We start from the raw sequence: 21,921 nt of genomic DNA on the forward strand, positions 1-21,921 counted from the left end.
AATTTGACGTTTAATGCTTTGGGTAATCCATGGTAGTTGGGGTCTTGAACATATTCTCTTGGTTTGAATGAATAGCTTCATACCTTCAGATAGTACCTCTTTGAATTCTGACCATAGGTCTTCAACTGACCGTGTGTTATAACCTTTAAACAGGGAAATTGATTTAGACTTTATGAACTGCTGAAATTTTAACCCGTCTGCTTTTTTTATATAAGTGAACTAGGCGGGGTATCATTTTATTGAACCTTGGCTTAATATCTGAGTGCACTTGAACTATATCATGATCAGAAATTCCCGCCATAGTGTTAACATGCTTGACCAAAGTTGGGTTTGAGGTAAGGAAGAGGTCTAAAGTGTTGTTTAACCTTGTAGGAAGACTAATCATTTGTTGGAGGGAGAACTCATGAATGATAGTGTAGTGTGACCTCCATGGGGAAAACAATTGGTGTTCTCTAACCTATTACCACCATTTATTTTGGTGGTTTATGTCCTTTGTCATATGACATGTACGTCATACCAAAACAAAAATTTCACTTCCTGTTTACTTGAAACAAAATGGCAAAGTGTATTTTGCTACTTTTGTTTATAAATTTCGTTAGCATCGCATTGACATTCGAATTTAATGGATTTAGGAAATCCATACATATAGCGCAACGACTTAGAGAAAAAGATTTGCCAGGACAGACAGTGAAAGTTGCTTTGAAGGCAAAAGATGTTACGGAGAAAGGGGTTCCGCATTTTTTGCAAAAAGCAGTTGATGAGATGCATGAATCTCGCGAGCGGAGGGCAGTCGATAAAGATCGCCTTAAACCACAGAGTTCGTCAGTAAGTGCTTTGTTATTGATACAGCCTTCTCGGGTATCTTGAACTAGTGGCTAGAGAACCAGAATAGGTTCCCTAGACGGGTGCGACACATTATGTACCAGTCACTTTATGCAAAGAGCTATAGAATAAATAGATTGGCAACTTGAAAGGCATATAGAGCAAATCTCGCTAAGAAAACGTCACGTTAACATGACAACTGAATGAGATCACGTTTACCGGAAGTGACGCGTTCTCCACGCGCCATTTTGTATGCACGGTAAATTATTCATCGGTAAATTGATTATCACCATATGACCACGCTTCTTTTGATGGTAAGAAACGTGTATTTTGTGTCTTAAGACTATTTCACATTAAACTAATGCTGTTGAAGAAGCTAACATGTATTTTAAATGTAGTTTTAAAGGTACAAATTGTAACTCCGTGCTCGCCGATGTTTGTTGTGACTAAGATAACGCCGATTCACGCTCTGACACAAGATCACGCGAGATTACAGCCAGTTGCCATTCTGTGTATTTTATACTTCTTTGCTTTATGTACCAGACACTTTATGTATCACTTTGACACTTAAGTGTACCACCTATATATTATTCGAGTCAGTGTACCCGGTTTCGCACTGTACGCGGTTTCGCACACCGATCAGATTCATGTATTTTGTGAGAACGAAGCAGAAAATTCAACAATCCTTTGTTAGTATTTCACGAAACTGAGTTATTCCCTACATTATTTTACACAAGGGATCAATCCCCACTGGAGCCTCGTTCTGGTAAGTGCAGACGAAAACAAGAACAATACTGATGGAGGCAATTAGGTCAGCTGAAAAATATTAAATTTCATGAAAATAGACTATGCAAACAACATCAAGGTGCAAAATAAATTGAATAATCTTTATTCCTTCCTATATGTAGGTATTTACCTATTACTTTATCTAGATGAAAAATATTTCAACAGTTATTGAAGTTCTCCCAACCTGCAAAATGACTACAACTTGATTGTTTCCTTTACGTTTTTATTTAAACAGAGAACTTAATCGGATAATTAGACTTTTGGAAGTCTTTTGTGATTCAACACTTTCTATTGTTTATTTTTGTTTCATGTATTCAGTTGTTTTAGCCTTTTCTGCTTTTAGCAATAAAAACAGGGTTTGGTACCTAGCTTTCACTTTCATAACTGCTTTTTTATTTCACTATCCAGGCCTCGACCTTAACTTTTTTCAGCAGTTGCCAGCAGGTCCACCAACTGCTAAAATCTAGTAGACCTGCTCAGACTTTAGTGGACCTCCAACTCTATCACATAAATTGTGATGTTGTAGACGTCATAACTTCATATGACTCAAAGAAACAGGACTTATTTCTAAAATAATTAAAAATGGAAGACTGTAGCAATCTGTTAAAGTGAAAAATAATTATTTTGAAAAGTGTCCCAAAATATGGACACAGTAATCATCATCCTCCCGACCCGTGTTGAAAGTGAAAAAAGAAAACATCAACAATTAATTATCGGTAATTATTCTGATGATAAACTAAGTAATTGGCCTTGTTTTCATCTTCAATTAACACCCCCTCAAAGAGCTAAAAGAAGTGTGTCGGTTATTCGTGGCATCTAAAGCGGAGATCAAAGCGGTATAGTTTCCCCGAGATTGTCATGGCATTATGTCATGTTTTCGCGCCATGTGACACATCACTGTCTGATCGTACTTTCTCGATTCCTTTAATTGTTGAGAAGAAATCAGAACAAAAGTTTTTTCTTTAATTTTTTAAAAGCGAATGTGCAATATCCCGAATAAACTGACATGTAAATGTGTCAAACCGTGAACGATGATAGTGGATGTCCTACCTCTGTGACCTATTTGCCCTCAAAAAATCTACATTATTGTTTGAGAAGAATATCTAACAAAGTGTTGTGTCAAAACATACATGTACAAAGAATCATTTAAAACTTATTAAAAACCACAACGACATCATACTGCTTTATTTTATACCACATTTCTATTTACGTTCATTAGGTCACGTAACCTATTCTGCCCCGCTAACAGAAATCTGTTTGCCAAAAATCGTTTTACTCCATGTATTCAAATTGCTGCCGCTTTTTCATTATTTAAGATTTTTTAATTGTGTTTTTTGTACTTTCTGGTCAAAAGTCTGAATTTTATTACCATAGTATGTACCGTTTATTTACTTTAAGAAAGAAATAAATAATTAAGATCGCTGTTTGAAATTTTACAAAACATTATATGAAAATTTGATCGTTTTTAAAGAATTTTGCCTACATTCCTGTCGATATCTTATTAAAATTGTTATAGAATTCAAACTGTATTAGTTCTCAAGCAGTGTTGAAAATTTACAGCGATTATATTAAAAAATGAATGCACTACAGGCGTTTTTTGTGTCAAAAGTAACCGCGATGTAAATTAGACATTACGATAGGGCGCATGTGCTTGTGGAATGGAAAATTACCAGCATGACGTTTTGATATTTTTACGATTCGCGGGTAAATTCCAGTCAATCCAGGTAATTTTGCCTGATGTAATTTCTCAATTTGGTAAAGTTACCACGTAAAAACCACTCTCCCGATCGATGGAGTAGTCCATTCGTGCTCTCCTGACTTTAACTCGCCAATGCTTATAACGGTAGAATGCCGTACTTAAGGCAAAATCAACTTTCGTTTTGTGAATTCGCCGATATGGCTATGATTTCCCCCTATTTTTTTACTTTTAAGGGTTTTATTTTATTTGCAGACCGTGACTGAAAATTGGTTGACCGTCGGTCTACCCAACTTTTGATAGTTAGTGGACCTGCCGATATTTTGGTTGCGTCGGTCCAACGGTCCACCGCTAAGGTCGAGGAATGCTATCAGATGTTTTATTGGAAAATACATGTTTAAATTGAATAAGATAAATGGTAAAAAAGTTAATAAATATTTTTCTGTTGGGTAAATGCATTGTTATCACTGAATTCTATAAATAGCAGGGTGTGCGAAACTGGGTACACTTTAAATGCAAGAACTGGTCAAAATATGTTATCCGAATCAAGTTCACCAAAAGATATGACGTCATTGTATTGGAAAGTGAAAGCAGCGTGTTTTAAACCGAAATAAGTGTGTTTATTAAAGCATGTAGAGGTAAATTCAAATTTAATCATTTTTAGCTAAACAAGAAGGTATTCTTAGGAAATGTGTGCGGAACCGGGTACACTGACTCTATATGCTGTTAGGATCTCTGAGCTGAAACGAATCCCGTACTGAAACCTAACCAGGAATCGTGCCAGAAGTCTGTCACGCAGTAATTTCATCAAATGAAATGCAATGGACTCACCTTTTACTTTAAAATATTTCTAATCCATTTTTCGTTTGATCTGGCATAAAATAATCTATGCAACATAATTTGAACGCAAGTTATACACTCAAGTTTCAAACTGGTGCCACTGTCTGCAACATTTTGTCGACCTGATCAGGGTACTCTTCATTTTGAAAACCAGTAGACCATAATATAGAATAATTATTTATTGACCTTTTCTGAGAATTTAAACATAAGGTAGGTTTTCTATGAATTTTATCGAAAATGGTTGTTTATGATTAAATTAAATTCTGAAATAGGTGAAATTTTGATCTTGATTTTCAAAAATAACCACATGCACTGCTTTGAACTGTTGCATGACATCATCAGTTTCTCACAAGAGACTGTGCGAGATGTTGCGGTTTGATACTTGTTAGTTAACCAAATGGGGTTTCTCCATAACTTAATGGACACGACCATCAGAAAATAAAAACAGTGTCAGTTAAGTTATGGTAGCCAGAACTAATGTTGCCCCATTTTTAAAAAAGGTGATAGGTCAAATCCAGTAAATTATAGGCCAATTTCATTAACATGTGTCCTATGCAAAGTTCTTGAACACATTGTTTCCTCATCTATTGTTAAGCACTTCACCAACCATGGTATTCTGCAGGGTTTTCACTAGCAATTTCAAGTTGCAGTCCTCAAGGGGGGTATTCGATCTACTCCTTACCATGGAAAAAAAATGGCGGCCAAAACTGAAAATGTGAGTTTTTCTTACTTTTTTGCTTTTTCAAGGATATCTAGACAATAACACATGTCTATCAACCTGCTCCACTGTTTTCTCCATCTACCGGTACCTTTCACTTTGGAAACAGCACTTTATTTTGTCTGGAATGCTGGTCATAAAAATTCGAATCGATGGAAAATTCTCCGGTAAAACGGGATAAGGAATAGTGCGACTTGCAAAAATGGTCTTTTTACCTAATATACCGCAGGTTGTAAGCTATTTTTCTGATTTGAAGGAATATTTCCACATATTTATCTAGTACTGTTGGTTTTGAGCAGATCACAGTTCGTTTTTTCAAAAAAAACACAATTTTTGTCGATGGTAAGGAACAGTGTGCGAAAATTAGAGGATAAGGTGCAGTGCAATTTTATAAACGGATTTTACAGTTTTCTCTCATCATTTCTGAGATAACCAGTTGACATTTTTATACCATGTAATAATTAAAGAGGTCTGAATCGTGACCTGGCTGTTAAACTACACTAATATTGTAGATGAACCATAGTGTAAACCCTCCTATCGTTAAGTTTTAAATGACGAACAATCGAGTGTTCCTAATCGTGGTTGTTTTAAAAATAGGCTCCGGAAGCAAATTAAACATACTATAATTCCAATGAATATGTTTTTTATACTTGTTACCTAATGTCAATTGGATTTATCATATCCATAATCCAAAAAATGTACAAAAGACAATTTAAAATGATACATACGTTAATGGCGCCATGCGCAAGTTTTTATACAAAATTCACAACGCTTGACCGCTTTTATAGTTAATGACGGATTTTTTTAGTAAATGCAAAGAATACATGTCCCTAATTATTAATAACTGCATCATAATATGTATGTTTGTGTTATTACGATTCCTAACAATAAAAAAGATATGACGCCAATGAAGGAATACTTTGGTTATGGATCTATCCTACTATGAATATATGAGCTTGACATATAAAGAATATCGTTTTTATGTCTTTATAGGTTATTTCTAGTTTTGTTTCAACTACATGTTATAACATTTGATACAAGATATACTTAGTAGTGATATATTTTTCACTTAAACTTTCCTTATGTAAAGATTCCACTTTCTATGATACAAACGTTACATTTATTCTAAGACACTGAAAATCACAGCAGTTCATGTTGAACTAAGAGTAGTTTTTTCATGCCAAAACAGTATATGCATTTTCAATACATCAATCATTTGTCTGTTATGAAGCAGAGGTCCTTCTTAATTTAAATGGCATAAGAAATGGCAAAATGATACGTGATCGATACAAACGTTACCATTGAATCTTATTTAAAATAAAAATAACAAGAAAGTGTCACTCAGTTTTAATTGACAGTGTCATCAGTTTGTATCGTCTATGTCGTAAGATGCAGATTTCACACAGGTTAAGTCGCACATTTGTCCTTGAAGAGTGTTTTCTTTTTCTGAAAATGTTCAATAGGCTCCGCTGGTAATGTTCGGTTTAAATAGGAAGCTTAAGTAAAACCTATTTGTGATTATATGACAATTATATTTTTTTTGTTTCAATTAAATTTATGTTTTCTGTACATATTGAGTACGCCATAAAAAACAGTACAAATTATTGATACATACGTTACGTATGGTAACGTATGTATCCTTTCATGCCTGATATATTACTTTTTATACAACATGAGGCTTCTTTTATTTTTTGAAGTCAAGGTTCCAAGATAATACGCTCAGGCGTTTTAATTTGCTAAAAAGTTTTGTTTTATCACTATTTTTGTTTAAAACACGTCATGCAAATTCTATTTTTAAAATCTAATAATATATGCTTTAATATTAATTTCTTGCTAAAAAGGTTTTGTTTACAGAACTGGTCGTATGTCATAGTGTTTTTAGCATAAAGATACATGTTTAACATATTTTTGAATACAAAATGAATGGAAACAGCATTTCCCGTGGTACCCCTAGCACAGTGATCGGGAACGTATGTATCAATACATAGGTTATTGGTGTATCACTGTTGACTTGTGGTGGGTTCACATCAGGTTAACATTATTGTAACATCAAGGGCCTAAAATCTGAAAGGTGTATCGAGAATGTGAGAAGGCTAAAGACAGTGCGCTACTTTAAAAAGAGAGAATCAGACAGTGAAACTATTACCTCCCTGCTAATTATATCCTTTGGCAAACAGAAAATGGAGGAGAGAAAATAAGAAAACAAAACGAGAAACGGACTTCGAGACTTTGAAAAAAAAAACAGTACTTTTTCACAAGAAATGTATAATATGACATTATACATTCCCTGTGAAAATGTACCGTGTTTCTTTCGGAGTATCGAGAGTCTGTTTCTTAATTTGTTGAATAGGCTTTGGTTGTTCGGGCGCAGGCTTAACCGAAAAGATAGTGTTTGTAGTTTTGCTAAGACGTATGCGACCTTATATTACTTTATTTTCGTATCTATTAAAATCGATACCTTAAAACAAATCGCCCGCCGTAGAACTGGTAGCTAAAAGGTAAAAGAGCTAGCTTTAATTACTGTTAAGGTAAAAATCTGCAAGTAAAAGGGCATAAAGTTTTGTTCCAACCGTGACATATCTTGAAAATTTTTTTTACAAGACGTTAATATATTTGAAAAAGTCTTTTACAGTAAAGACAGACTTAATAGAACTGTTAAGTCTGAATGAAATTTTATATGTAGAATTGTTGGTTTTTGTTGGTGCTTGGTTCATGAATGTGGTTGTACTCAAATAAAAATTATCTTTTCTTCATTATTTGGAAAAGTTCTGACACGGTGACTTGTGGTTATATTTAATTTTTAATATTAGAATAAGTACTTTTTCTTTGTGCATTTCATTATATACAGCTTAAAGTGGTGTGATTCATGGATTCAGTGACAAAGCACTTGTTATAAGAGCTGCCACTTACAAATATACAAGAGAACGAGATTACCAAAGCCGCCTTTGAAAATACGAATATTATTTGACAATCGTAAGAAATAATTAATTTGAAATAAATAAGTATTTGTGCTTTTGATTTACAATGGTCGGCTTCAATTTGATGGCAATCTTGAACACGAATTTTGATACCCGAAAATGAATTTATTAGTTAATTTGGGATACATACGTTACCATCAGCATATTTCTGATCAGTTTTGACAAGTTCAAAAATGTGTTATTGTTGATTGACATAAATGTTTCCAAGAAAAGCTTGATGATTAAACGTTCTTAAATTCGTGGTATAAGATACATAATGTTGGTAAATAACAATCATATTTGCCACATATTAAGCCTTACTTGAATGTATTTTTTTTCTCATACCTATGTGCAATGATACTTACGTTACTTTTGCAATGCAGCTTAAGATACAAGCAGGACACATAAAATATTCAAATTGCTCTTCCAAATATATATGTTAATGGCATCGTAAGAGTATATCTATGGTTTTATGAGCTTATTATGTTTGCGATTTGCCTTTTGTCAATGTTTTTAAATATGTTTTGTTACAGTTCAATGTTCGTTCAATAATCTACTAGCGAACTCGCGAGGTAATATTCCTTAATAACTCTAAGCCAACGTTAACTTAAAATGTAAGAGTTAACCATAATTATGAAAAGTCGTATACATAGTTATAGCTTCAACCACGAATAATTTCTGGTCTTTGTATCCATAAAATCGTGAATTAGTGCGCCTAAATGTCGCATAAATATGTATTTTAACGCAAAATTACAAAGAATGCATAACACCTAAACAAGTTAAGTGGTGTTGCTGAGTTTTCACTATCTTTAGTAAAACACATTGTATTTTAAGTAGGTTTAACTTTTAATGGTTTTTTAAGACAAAAAAAATAAATAAAATAATATTTCAACATTTTTGTAAGGCAATTGCTTGTTGTTAATGACTTTGGGCGCTATACCAAATAAAAAGTTATAAATACTTAAATGTTGGCGAGGGATACTATATTAAATACTTGCTGAACTTTTGGCTTTCAGTACATCACGTGTCTGATAGACAGGCGGATACCTTTTAAATCTTACTACATTTAGCAAGAGATAGTTATAAATGATCACCAAAATATTATTGTAATAGAATTTTACTTGATTGTCTCTGAAAAGAGCAAAGTAAAAAGTTGCTTGAAGAAGTGGACTGCACCTTATCCTCTTATTTTCGTACACTGTTCCTTACCATCAGACAAAAAACTGTGTAATTTAAAATTACGACTTTTAATCGGCTCCAGACTAACCATGATGGAAATATATATTGATTCTTTTCTTCTAATTAGAAAAACAGCTCACAATTATTTGAATTATAAGGAAAAAAGACTATTTTTGCTAATCGCACTATTCCTTATCCCGTGTTTACCGGAGGATTTTCCATCGATTCAAATCCCATGACCAGCATTCCAGACAAACTACAGCACTGTTTCCAATGTTAAAGGTACCGATAGATAGAAAAAACAGTGGAGCAGGTTGATAGCCATGTGTCATGGTCTAGAAATCCTTAAAAAAGATAAAAAGTAAGAAAAACTCACATTTTCAGTTTTGGCCGCCATTTTGTTTTGGTGGAAAGGAGTAGATCGAATACCCCCCTTGGTCCTGGGACTCCCAAAGCTGAAAAAGTTGCAGTCCCAACTACTGACTAGACTTTTCGTCAAAACACAGGCCTCTAATTTGTACTGTCAGATTAAATGTAGACCGACAGACATTTTGTAATCACAATTCTTCACCGAAATATTGTTAAGATGAGATAAAAAGGTAAAGGTAAAATAAGTAAAATATAGTCAAAAATTAATGTTGGACAACCTCCCCCCCCCCCCCTGCTGTTTTTGGTCTTCCTGGACGAAATCCTCCTGTGAAATTATCAAGGTGGACAAAATCCCCCTTGTGAAAATATCAAGTTGGACAAAATGCCTCGTGATAACTTTTTCTTAACCTTTTTATTTCAGAATGGAAACGTATATAAACATACACTGAAAAGAAAATATATGAACAATTATTCTTATATTTCAATGCTTATTAAGAGCATAACGTTAAAACATTTGGTCTAAAATACATTAAGAATGCACAGTATGTCTATGATCAACATATTGATAAATGCTACTTCAGTAACATCAGCGATTTTGCAAAAAAATAATCACGTTACTAAGACCGACATCGACAGCATCTTAAAATTACTTGGACATTCATAATTAAGCGTAATTATCACATTTTCTAAAAAAAAAAAAAACATCTTGAAAACTGCTTGGTAATTAGTACGTGAGAAAACAATCGAAGTTACTTCAAATACTACGTAATCCGTCGTAAACAATTAGAAATTGTCACCTATGCAATCATGCCGACAATCACATGTATATTCGAGTTGATCATACACATGCTATCTCGCGGTGTAGTGGAAACGGGCAACGCTGATTGGCTATACGCGGCTATCGGTGACAAGCGAGTAACTCCGCCCACATATTTTGTTTTCGAGTCAAACCTTGTGTATTCGCAGGTTTACGTAATCAATTAATTTTCATTGCGTCTTACTGCAGAAACGTGCGTCCGGGGACTCCCAAGCTGCAATAAACACGCGTATACCGGGACCAATTATGCGTACAGGGACGCCGATTTCGGCGTTTCCGAGAACCCTGTATTCTGTATGACCTACAGCATGGATTTAGGGTAAAAAGGTCATGCGTTACTCAGTTAGTTATGTTAGTAAATGGGACAATCACATAAACAGGTCAACCAAGAAAAGCAACCAAACCCTAGGGTTCTTACGAAGAAACATTAAGGTCAAATCCCAACCCATTAAGACCATTGCTTACCAGACTCTAGTCTGACCCAAGCTCCAATATGCCACCGAGGTATGGTCGCCCCACACCCAAACTCAAATTGACCAAATTAAAAGCGTCCAAAGGAGAGCAGCCCGTTGGATTAACACCGACTATGACCGTACTTCCAGTGCTACACTCCCTTTAAGGCGTATAGATTCTAGGTTATCACTCTTCTGTAAGATTCATCATGAACTGGTTGCTATCCCAATTGTAGATTACCTGACCCCAATGACCCGTTGTGTCCGCTATGGCCATTCCCTAAGTTATAGGTTAATTACTGCAACGACTGACTATTACAAGTTTTCTTATTTTTCGAGAACAGTGTACAGTTGGAACCAACTTCCCCCCAGTGTCGCCCACCTTCCTACCCTAGAGCAGTTCAGTGCTGCAGTTTGCAGCCTTGAACATGTCTTGCCCTAGTTATCTTGCAAACTCAAGTTTTAACCTTTTTATATCACCTAAGTTATTTTTAGTTTCTTCCACTCTAAATTTTTATTTATATATTCTTTCTCTTTTTGATTTTGACGCGTAAAACGTCTACATTCCCGCAAGGGGTTTGACGTCAACGGCAGATAGATAGATAGGTTCTCTAACCAAAACACTATGCATAGGCTAGGGAACTGGAATTTTATTTTTATACATAATGCTGCCGAAATCCACTTTGTTTCTTGGTAAGTGTCATGCATATTATTATCTTAATTAATTTACCATGCCTTTGCATTATCTGCGTTTATTGTCTTCAAAACTGTACTCGCTGCATACCATGTTCGCCATATTTGAATAATATAAACTAGTACGAATGAATGCGTGAAAACCATTTTGCCGTTTTTAAATTTTATTTGCTTTAAACATGTACTATATTTAAATTAATTAGATCTAAAATAATATTGATTTGAATTTGTGTCATTACATGTGTATAGATGTACAAACTAATTTAATTGCCATTAAATCTTCGATTCATTGATCACTTTAAATACTGGTTTGTAACACCTCGGCATTGCACGTTCAAAGATATATGATCAATACTAATTAACAGAAATTACTTAATTTGTTTTAAATTTAATTGTTTCTATTATTGTATTGTACCTTTTTAGTTTAAATTTCAAGTTTATTTCGACTTGCTCCAGTGTCGACCATTTCCGCATTCATCGTACTAGTTTATTTTATCATGGCGGACAGTATGCAGCAAGTACACTTTTGGAGACACAGTAAATTAAATGGTAAAATTAATTAAGATAATAACATACATGATACTTTCCAAAAGAAACAAAGTGAATTTCGACAGCTTTATGCATAGAAATAAAATTCCGGTTACCTAGCCTATCCACGGTACTTTGGCTAGAGAACCAGTTCCGGACGAATAAGTTCGCTGTCTAGGGAACCGATTCCGATTCTCTAGCCACTGCCTTTCGGAAAGGAAGTGTCTAACTTTACGGGTACGGATCCCCACCTGTAGGATATGATTCTAGAGGGAGTCTAACTAATTTGACGCGATCCTTGGAAATATTGAGATTTTTTTTTTCATATGGGCAATATCCCCACTTGCATCAAACACTCGAAAGACCAAAATAGTTGAAGCATCTTTTGATGAAATTTTCATCGCTGCTGACACTTTACATGCTATAGATTTAAATGCCGATTATTTCATGAATTGGCCATAAATTAAGATATAACTTACATGTATCGAAAGGGGATTCAGTTCCTCATTTATCTATGTTAAAATTATCAAATAATATCCAAAATTATAAATTTTCTGGTGATTTAAACCTTTGTTACATATGTATGTACTGTACATGATCAGTGTTTACCGTGTGTTTACACGCCATATAAAACCAATAATTTTACATGAATATGTAGTGATTTAACTTCCATTATGCCCTTTTCTCGTTATTCCGAGCCCCTTAACCAGTACATGTATTTCAGTAATGTCGGTAACAGTTTTAAGTTTCAAAAGAGTTTTTGCTTATGCTTGATACTCCAACATCTAAACTTAAAAAATCCCCATGAAGAAAAAATTATAAGGATTGTTGTCAATGAATAATCCAGGCTTTCACATGATGACCCTTACTCTCTAAAACAGCCAGATGCTTTCTTGTTGAACCGAGATTTGTGATCATTTGTACTAGCTCTCAAAAACTAAGGCTGTTTTTGAAAAAGTTCTTTTTTAAAATTAAGAACAGATATATAATTGTGTTTGCAGAAAAAAAAGTTTTACAATAAGTAGTCTCTGTTTTCTGTAGGAAGGTTATATGTTACCCCAGTGATTTTAGATAGGCAAATTTTGTGCCAAAATTTTCTGTTGTGTATATATAACAAATAATCAAGGCCTTCGAGTGGTTTATCGTCTAGTTTACCACTGTTCAGAGTTCAGATGCATAGGGATTGAACCACGAGGGCGTTAGCTGGAGTGGTTAAATACTGAAGCATCTGAACGATGAACCATGGTAAATTAGACGATAAATCACAAGAAGGCATTGATTGTTTTCATTCTGACATTCTCATTGACATATTTAAATAAATATCATGCTGGACTTCATTTACTTGAGGAGTAATGTATTGGACGTCATGCGGCAATTTGACATTGTTTATCACAGAATATACAGAGCTTGATTTCCTTCTTTGTTTAACTGGAAATCCAATTGAGCCATGTTAGAATTCTATTTTAATGTGAGTAATACTATTTTCTTTTTATTTTTGTTTAACTGTCATATGATTAGCCACAACATACATAAAATTTAGAAACAGGAAATAGCTGCAAGTGCAAATTTTCCAAAGGCTCGGATCAATGAGAATGCTTGGAATTACGAGAAAGAGGCATATATTGGTCCTTCAAAGTTTTGATGTTTAGATTGCCCGTCACAAATATAAAACAATCTGAACGTCAAATTATTTTGACTAATTCTAGAGGTAGACAGCTGGGACCTGTACGTGGACACTTACGTGTTCTGCGAGGTCTACACGTTTTACACTATCTTGTATGACAAAAATAACGTCAATAACATTTGCTGTGTATATTATATGCATTCTTCTAGTAATGTAGCCTAACTATCCTTTTGCTGCTTTCTCCTTGATTCTTAAATTACAATGTTATCATTTTTTATATGTACTTTCTTTGCACGAGACTGAAGAAGGTCAAACTCTACATCATTTCAAAACTTTCTCATCGATTCGAGCCCTTTGTTAAGTAGGTCAATTAAGTGTTTATGTTTTCACAGTTTATTTCCATAAAACAAATTTCAATCAAGATTGATTTCTTGTTCACTTGTTACAACCGTCGAAATATGCTCAGGATATGCTTTTAATTTAGAATTTGGGCTCACAGTATTACCCACTGTGTAATTTCCTTTTTTGAAATAAGCAATTTTTGATGCAAAATATTAAAACAGGTATTTACTTAATTTTTCAGTGGTTTCATGACTAATATTTTCCAAGGTAAATGACACAAGTTTCTGATGGAAGAACATGCTACCTGAGTATGAATTTACTAAAACACAAGGGCTCAAACAGATGAGAAAGCTCGAATCGACAAGAAACAGGCATACTCGTTTGGCATATCGGGATGACTTATTTAATGATCTGATATTTTATAGTTGTCATACCTCTAAGCCTTACCTGTATCTGCATTGTACTCTTAGGAAAATGAAGAAATTAAAAAATCCAAAAAAGTCATAATATACTGGTCAGACTAAGTTACTTGCTCTAATAAATTAGACATTAATATTCAGGTATAAACTTCAAATGGGTTGAATATAACTCATGATTTTAAATAAGAGACTTAAATCTTCGAAAATATGATGTGACAGGTGTGAGGAGATATCTACCCTGACACCTGTTTCAATGCAGAGCAGACTGCAAATGACACTGAATTGCAGAAACTGTGACAGGCCCAGTACCCATCTTTATCTTTTAGACTTCAACTGTGTAAATGCCCTGCATGGATGACACACACATTTTGTATTACACCGGCTAATGTTCTATTATTTGACATCTGGTAATTGTCGTCTGCTGCTACAAGGCACTTGATTGGAACGAGCACCGCTAATAACCTATCATTCTTATCTATGTCATCTTGTGCATGGTTGGTCAGTTGCACTTACGGAAAGTTACAAAGTTTTGTTTTGTAATGAGTTGTCTGGATACTATAGAAATGAAATAATTGTTAGATATATTTGGGTGGTAAAATGTGCATAAATATAAAAACGACAACTGTTCCGGAGGGTTCCTTCTCTTGCTGCACAAGCGCAGGCTTTCAAGTAGCCCTACTTTTTCCTACTTTTTAGGTCTGTTCCTACTTTTTTCCTACTTCTTTTTGAAAAAACTCCTACTATTGATAATTCCTACTTTTTTATCTAAAGAAGAAGAAATATGTTAACAAATATTATAAGTCTATATATATAATTAATTTAGTTACATAATACATTTGTATAAGGATTGGTAGTGTTCCTGTGATGCTCTAGAGACGATGCATTAGAATGATTGGACATGCATGATAGATGAACACTACAGATTTTGGGTTCACTTGATCAAAGGTCAAGGTCACAGGGGCCTGAACATGGAAAACTGTTTTGAATTTATAACTTGAGAACCGCCAGGCCCAAACTGTGGAAACTCAGTGGTATGACTGGACATGCCAAGCAGATGATCCCAATTGCAGCCAACCATCAGTATCTCTTTGACTTTCGCTCCTGCCCCCTATCGACTTCTTGCCTATACACCTATGCACTGGGGGAGACACGCGCTTTTTTACAAAAGCATCTTGTAGTTAAATCTTAAAAAGACTGAACTTATCCATTTGATAAAAAGAAAATTATATCACAATCATATTACTGAACATTCTTAAATGAGAAACACACCATTTCAGTACATATCCTGATCTACATCTCGATTACATGGTAGCATGCATGCTTTTATACAGCCTCGTACCAAAGGTTTTGCACTTAATTTAAATCATATGTTCAGAAGTATTTTATTCGTTGCTTTTCATACTTACACAAATTGACAGGTCTTATTCTCAAATCAGGATTTTGACCCTCCTGCCTGGGAGATCACATGTACGCAATATTGGCACTCAATTATAATGTATACAAGTGTACATGGAAAATAACTAATTTTGCAACAAAGATGAAGAAATAACCATCAAATATCTTTATATTTAGAGTCAAGGTCATTTTAAAAAAATACTTTTTCAGTTAGGAAAATAAGCATATATATTCGTAATTTCTGAGTAAATTTTCTCTTAATTTTATTGGGACATGCATATCCGATTACTGGTAAACAAACAACAGATGCAGCAAAAAGATATAAATAACAGTATTATACCATGATAATTGTTTATCATGAATACAGGTGACATCCATTTCTGGTTAGTAACTTGAGAACCATTTGACCTAGAACCGTCAAATTTCATAGGGTGATAGGACTTACAGAGTAGTTGACCAATATGATTTTTGGGGTCACTCCATCAAAGGTCAAGGTCACAGGGGCCATCTGTCACACTTTATTTTTAGCTCGACTATTCAAAGAATAGTCTAGCTATTCTACTCACCCTGGCGTCGGCATCGGCGTCACACCTTGGTTAAGTTTTTGCATGCAAGTACATACAGCCATCAATTAAAGGCATATAGCTTTGAAACTTATTTTATCTTTTTCTAGGTCAATTACCAATCTCTCTGGGTCAAGTCCCATAACTCTGACATGTATTTTGAGGAAATTATGCCCCCTTTTGGACTTAGAAAATTTTGGTTAAAGTTTTACATGCAAGTTACTATCTCCAAAACTAATGCAGATATTGATTTGAAACTTCACATGTGTCTTCGGCGTTATAAAACTAGTTGATAGCAACAAGTCCCATAACTCTGACCTTCATTTTGGCCAAATTATGCCCCCTTTTGGATTTAGAAAATTCTGGTTAAAGTTTTGCGTGCAAGTACATACAGCTATTTCTAAAAGGCATATAGATTTTAAACTTATTTTTTCTTTTTCTAGATCAATTATTAACCTCACTTGGTCAAGTCCCATAACTCTGACATATATTTTGGGAAAATTATGCCGCCTTTTAGACTTAGAAAATTTTGGTTAAAGTTTTACATGCAAGTTACTATCTCCAAAACTAATGCAGATATTGATTTGAAACTTCACATGTGTCTTTGTGGTTATAAAACTAGTTGATAGCAGCAAGTCCCATAACGCTGACCTTCATTTTGGCCAAATTATGCCCCCTTTTGAACTTAGCAAATTCTGGTTAAAGTTTTGCGTGCAAGTACATACAGCTATTACTAAAAGGCATATAGATTTGAAACTTATTTTTTTCTTTTTCTAGATCAATTATTAACCTCACTGGATCAAGTCCCATAACTCTTACATGTATTTTGAGCAAATTATTCCCCTTTTTGGACTTAGAAAATCCTGGTTAAAGTTTTGTGTGCAAGTACATAATATAGCAATTACTAAAAGGCATATAGATTTGAAACTTTTTTTTTCTTTTTCTAGATCAATTACCAACCTCACTGGGTCAAGTCCCATAACTCTGGCATGTATTTTGGGCAAATTATGCCCCTTTTTGGACTTTGAAAATTCTGGTAAAAGTTTTACATGCGAGTTTCTATCTCCAAAACTAATGCAGATATTGAATTAAAACTTCACATGTGCCTTCGGGGTTATAAAACTAGTTGATAGCAGCAAGTCCCATAACTGATATGCATTTTGGTCAAATTATGCCCCCTTTTGAACTTAAAACTCTTTTAATATTTAACCTTTTTGGGTAATATTTTCCTGCTTCTGGGACAATATTTCGAATAGTCGAGCTTGGCTGTCTTACGGACAGCTCTTGTTGATCATTAACTGGAGAACCATTTGACCTAGAACCTTCAAACATCATAGGATGTTAGGGCTTACAGAGTAGGTGACCAGTGATATTTTTGGGGTTACTAGATCAAAGGTCAAGGTCACAGTTGGCTGAACATGGAAAACTGTTTCCAGTCCATAACTTGAGAACCACTAGGCCCAGAATGTTGAAACTTTGTGGGATGATTGGACATGCCAAGTAGATGATCCCTATTGCAGCCAACCATCAGTGTCTCTTTGACTTTCTCTCCTGCCCCCTGTTGACTTCTTGCCTATTACTACTATGCATTGGGAGAGACATGCACTTTTCTACAAAAGCATCTTCTAGTTGTATTTAATATTTCAAAAGTTTGTTCTGCATATATCTTAAAGAAATATTTCACCTAGAGTCATTAAATCATGTACATTTAGTGACAGAAGTGGAGGATATCCATGTGCTATGGACACACATTTAGTTTATTCATATTCTCTAGAATATTACAAATTTGTCAATTATAATAAATAAAAGAGACAGAAGGTGTCCCACGATTTTTTCAACCAACTTGCCAGTGAAAACATCCACGCACATTGGGAACCTTGCTTTCTACCTGTTTTGCAGAATATGTTACTTGAATGGTTGAAATATTTTCTAATCTTTAACATGATATAGAGGTTCTTTTTACATTGAAAATTGCTTCATCCATATAGCTCTGGTTTATTCAATGTTATCAAAAAGATCATGAACCCATATGTTCCTGTAGAGAACGTAGTATTATACTATCTCTGCCATTTAGTTTTGTTTTTGCCTTAAACATGTTAAATGTATTTCTAGTAGAGATGAAACTACACAATTCGGGGTTTCTACTACTTTTAATTATCTATATAATCTTCTTCTATATATATCAATCTGTCATCATGTAAACAATGGTACATGTCTCTGAGCACATAAATAACTGTTTATCATCAAACCACTCAAGACGTGTAACATGTCCGGGTCTGAAACATACATAACAACAATAGTAAAAGATAGGTATGATATCAAATGGATATCATACAGATAATCAGATATCATACACACCATAGATATCAATTACGCTATACTATTAATCTACATGTATCTGTTGTTCATTTAGAAGTTATCGGTTATATATGAATTACACAACAGATTATAAATGATTTAAAAACAATATAAAACATATATATCAAATCATTGTTATCTAGTGGTCCAGTGGTCTGTATAGTGGCTAATACCTAGTGTTTCAACTGCACTGATCTTGACTTCACTCTATTCCTTCATACTAAAACACATGTATATAAAAACAATAGAATACTGACTATATATCATACCTTATTTGTAGAATAAACCCCACATTGCATGTAACAACACTCTCCAGTCTCCTCAAACCTGTGCTTGTGTACCAACACCTCCAAGAGCTGTAACTGTGCTGTAATGTGAATAGTGTGATATACATGCTAAATGTTAAAACAGAAGTAAATGGCAGTTGTAGACCTGCAATTACAGAACTTTACGCGGATTCTAGAATGACAGAAAGAACGCGTAAAATGAACGAATACAACAATATCAACCGAACCAGAAATAATACAATTCCATCGATACAATGTAATAACATTATACGAACCCAATTCCGATATCCAAATACACCATACAAACTTATAAAAAAGTAAAACACTTGATAAACCACTTTGCCTTGCTAACAAGAAATTAAACATGGCGGTCTCTACCGCAAACCAAGATCATGTGACCACAAAACAACCAATACTCCAATCTTATTGGACGAAAAAAAGTGAAACTAGCCAATCTAAAAATAATCAGTCCGTGGAAATGGTGACAACAAGAAATTAAACATGGCGGTCTCTACCGTAAACCAAGATCATGTGACCACAAAACAACAATACTCCAATCTTATTGACGAAAAAGTGAAACTAGCCATCTAAAAATATCAGTTCGTGAAATGGTGACAACATCTCACTTTTCTATACTTTAAAGGCCCTATGTTAAATAATAAATAAAAGGTTTAAAGCCCCATGTTGACAAATCTGAAATATGAGAGGAGTTAAAAACATTAAATGAACAACATAATGAAAGTGTTAAAAATGACACTGCTACATATTTCCTCTTTGCTGTTTATCATCCCATTCAATCCTTCATGTAACTGATGCTGCAGAGACAGCTGTCTTTGTGAGCCTGTCCACACATTCATTTCCAGAATGGCCATATGATCATAAGACCATGTACCCAGTTGATCATAAAATCAAGACATCTGAATTTGATGTTGACAGTTATTTCTTGTGTCTATAAAGTCAGTGCTGTCATTGAAGTTGGTACCTTTGAACCAAAAGACTGTTGTTATGATTGATTGGTGGTCCTTGAAAACATGAATGTTTATTCCCTCATTATCATCTGTGCTAAGAATAAACTCAAAAGCAGTATTTGTGTCCATCAGTTTTCCTTGTAATTGTTGTTGTTTCTACAGAAACAATTCAAAGTCAGAGTGATTGCCACTTACTATAAAATACATAGACCTATGGGCTTAGCATATGTTCTCCCTGACAAGACTTACAAACAGGAAGTTTTGGGTCTGAATCTGGGGCCTAGCATATGTTCTCCCTGACAAGACTTACAAACAGGAAGCTTTGGGTCTGAATCTGGGGCCTAGCATATGTTCTCCCTGACAAGACTTACAAACAGGAAGCTTTGGGTTTGAATCTGGGGCCTAGCATATGTTCTCCCTGACAAGACTTACAAACAGGAAGCTTTGGGTCTGAATCTGGGACCTTGCATATGTTCTCCCTGACAAGACTTACAAACAGGAAGCTTTGGGTCTGAATCTGGGGCCTAGCATAATGTTCTCCCTGACAAGACTTACAAACAGGAAGCTTTGGGTCTGAATCTGGGGCCTAGCATATGTTCTCCCTGACAAGACTTACAAACAGGAAGTTTTGGGTCTGAATCTGGGGCCTAGCATATGTTCTCCCTGACAAGACTTACAAACAGGAAGCTTTGGGTCTGAATCTGGGACCTTGCATATGTTCTCCCTGACAAGACTTACAAACAGGAAGCTTTGGGTCTGAATCTGGGGCCTAGCATAATGTTCTCCCTGACAAGACTTACAAACAGGAAGCTTTGGGTCTGAATCTGGGGCCTAGCATAATGTTCTCCCTGACAAGACTTACAAACAGGAAGCTTTGGGTTTGAATCTGGGGCCTAGCATATGTTCTCCCTGACAAGACTTACAAACAGGAAGCTTTGGGTCTGAATCTGGGGCCTAGCATAATGTTCTCCCTGACAAGACTTACAAACAGGAAGCTTTGGGTCTGAATCTGGGGCCTAGCATAATGTTCTCCCTGACAAGACTTACAAACAGGAAGTTTTGGGTTTGAATCTGGGGCCTAGCATATGTTCTCCCTGACAAGACTTACAAACAGGAAGTTTTGGGTTTGAATCTCGGGCTTCGTGTATGTTCTCCCTGACAAGACTTACAAACAGGAAGTTTTGGGTTTGAATCTGGGGCCTAGCATATGTTCTCCCTGACAAGACTTACAAACAGGAAGCTTTGGGTTTGAATCTGGGACCTTGCATATGTTCTCCTTGATAAGACATACAGACAGGAAGTTTTGGGCTTGAATCTTGGACCTTGCATATGTTCTCCCTGACAAGACTTACAAACAGGACGTTTGGGGTTTGAATCTCGGGCTTCGTGTATGTTCTTCCTGACAAGACTTACGAACAGGAACTTTGGGGTTTGAATCTTAGGTCTAGTGTATGTTCTTCCTGACAAGACTTACAAACTGGAAGTTTTAGGTTTGAATCTTGGGCCTAGCATATGTTCTCCCTTATAAGACTTACAAACAGGAAGTTTTGGGTTTGAGTCTGGGGCCTAGTGTATGTTCTCTCTGACAAGACATACAAACAGGAAGTTTGGGGTTTGAATCTCAGGCCTAGTGTATGTTCTCTGTGACAAGACTTACAAACAGGAAGTTTGGGGTTTGAATCTCAGGCCTAGTGTATATTCTCTTTGACAAGACTTACAAACAGGAAGTTTTGGGTTTGAGTCTGGGGCCTAGTGTATGTTCTCTCTGACAAGACTTACAAACAGGAAATTTGGGGTTTGAATCTCAGGTCTAGTGTATGTTCTCTCTGACAAGACTTATAAACAGGAAGTTTTGGGTTTACCGTAAGTTTCAGGCCTAGCTTATGTTCTCCCTGACAAGACTTACAATTGGGAGGTTTTGGGTTTGAATCTCTGGCCTAGTGTATATTTTCCCTGACAAGATTTACAATCTGGAGGTTTTGGGTTTGAATCTCGGGCCTAGTTTATATTTTCCCTGACAAGACTTATAATTGGGAGATTTTGGGTTATAATCTCTAGCCTAGTGTATGTTCTCTCTGACAAGACTTATAAACAGGAAATTTTGGGCT

At 35.1% G+C, this 21,921-nt stretch overlaps 1 protein-coding gene and 1 long non-coding RNA gene across 4 annotated transcripts in view; one reads left to right on the forward strand and one right to left on the reverse strand.

The window, feature by feature from the left end:
* Window positions 1–518: 518 nt before the first annotated feature.
* LOC123560877 (sortilin-related receptor-like) overlaps window positions 519–21,921 on the forward strand; it is a 91,264-nt gene continuing 69,861 nt past the window's right edge. For all 3 annotated transcript variants that reach the window (XM_053552535.1, XM_053552534.1, XM_053552536.1), the window contains exon 1: window positions 519–825. In XM_053552535.1, coding sequence (XP_053408510.1) covers window positions 556–825 — 270 coding nt within the window. In that variant the 5' untranslated portion in view covers window positions 519–555. The remainder of the gene's footprint in view (window positions 826–21,921) is intronic.
* LOC123559619 (uncharacterized) lies at window positions 17,585–19,348 on the reverse strand. Its single transcript, XR_006687961.2, has 3 exons — window positions 19,121–19,348; window positions 18,828–18,925; window positions 17,585–18,476 (listed from the first exon to the last, which is right to left on the reverse strand). It is a non-coding gene; the product is annotated as an uncharacterized LOC123559619 (long non-coding RNA).

The sequence above is a fragment of the Mercenaria mercenaria genome, chromosome 10 (genome assembly GCF_021730395.1).
Source record: "Mercenaria mercenaria strain notata chromosome 10, MADL_Memer_1, whole genome shotgun sequence".
NCBI classification, from domain to species: Eukaryota; Metazoa; Mollusca; class Bivalvia; order Venerida; family Veneridae; genus Mercenaria; species Mercenaria mercenaria.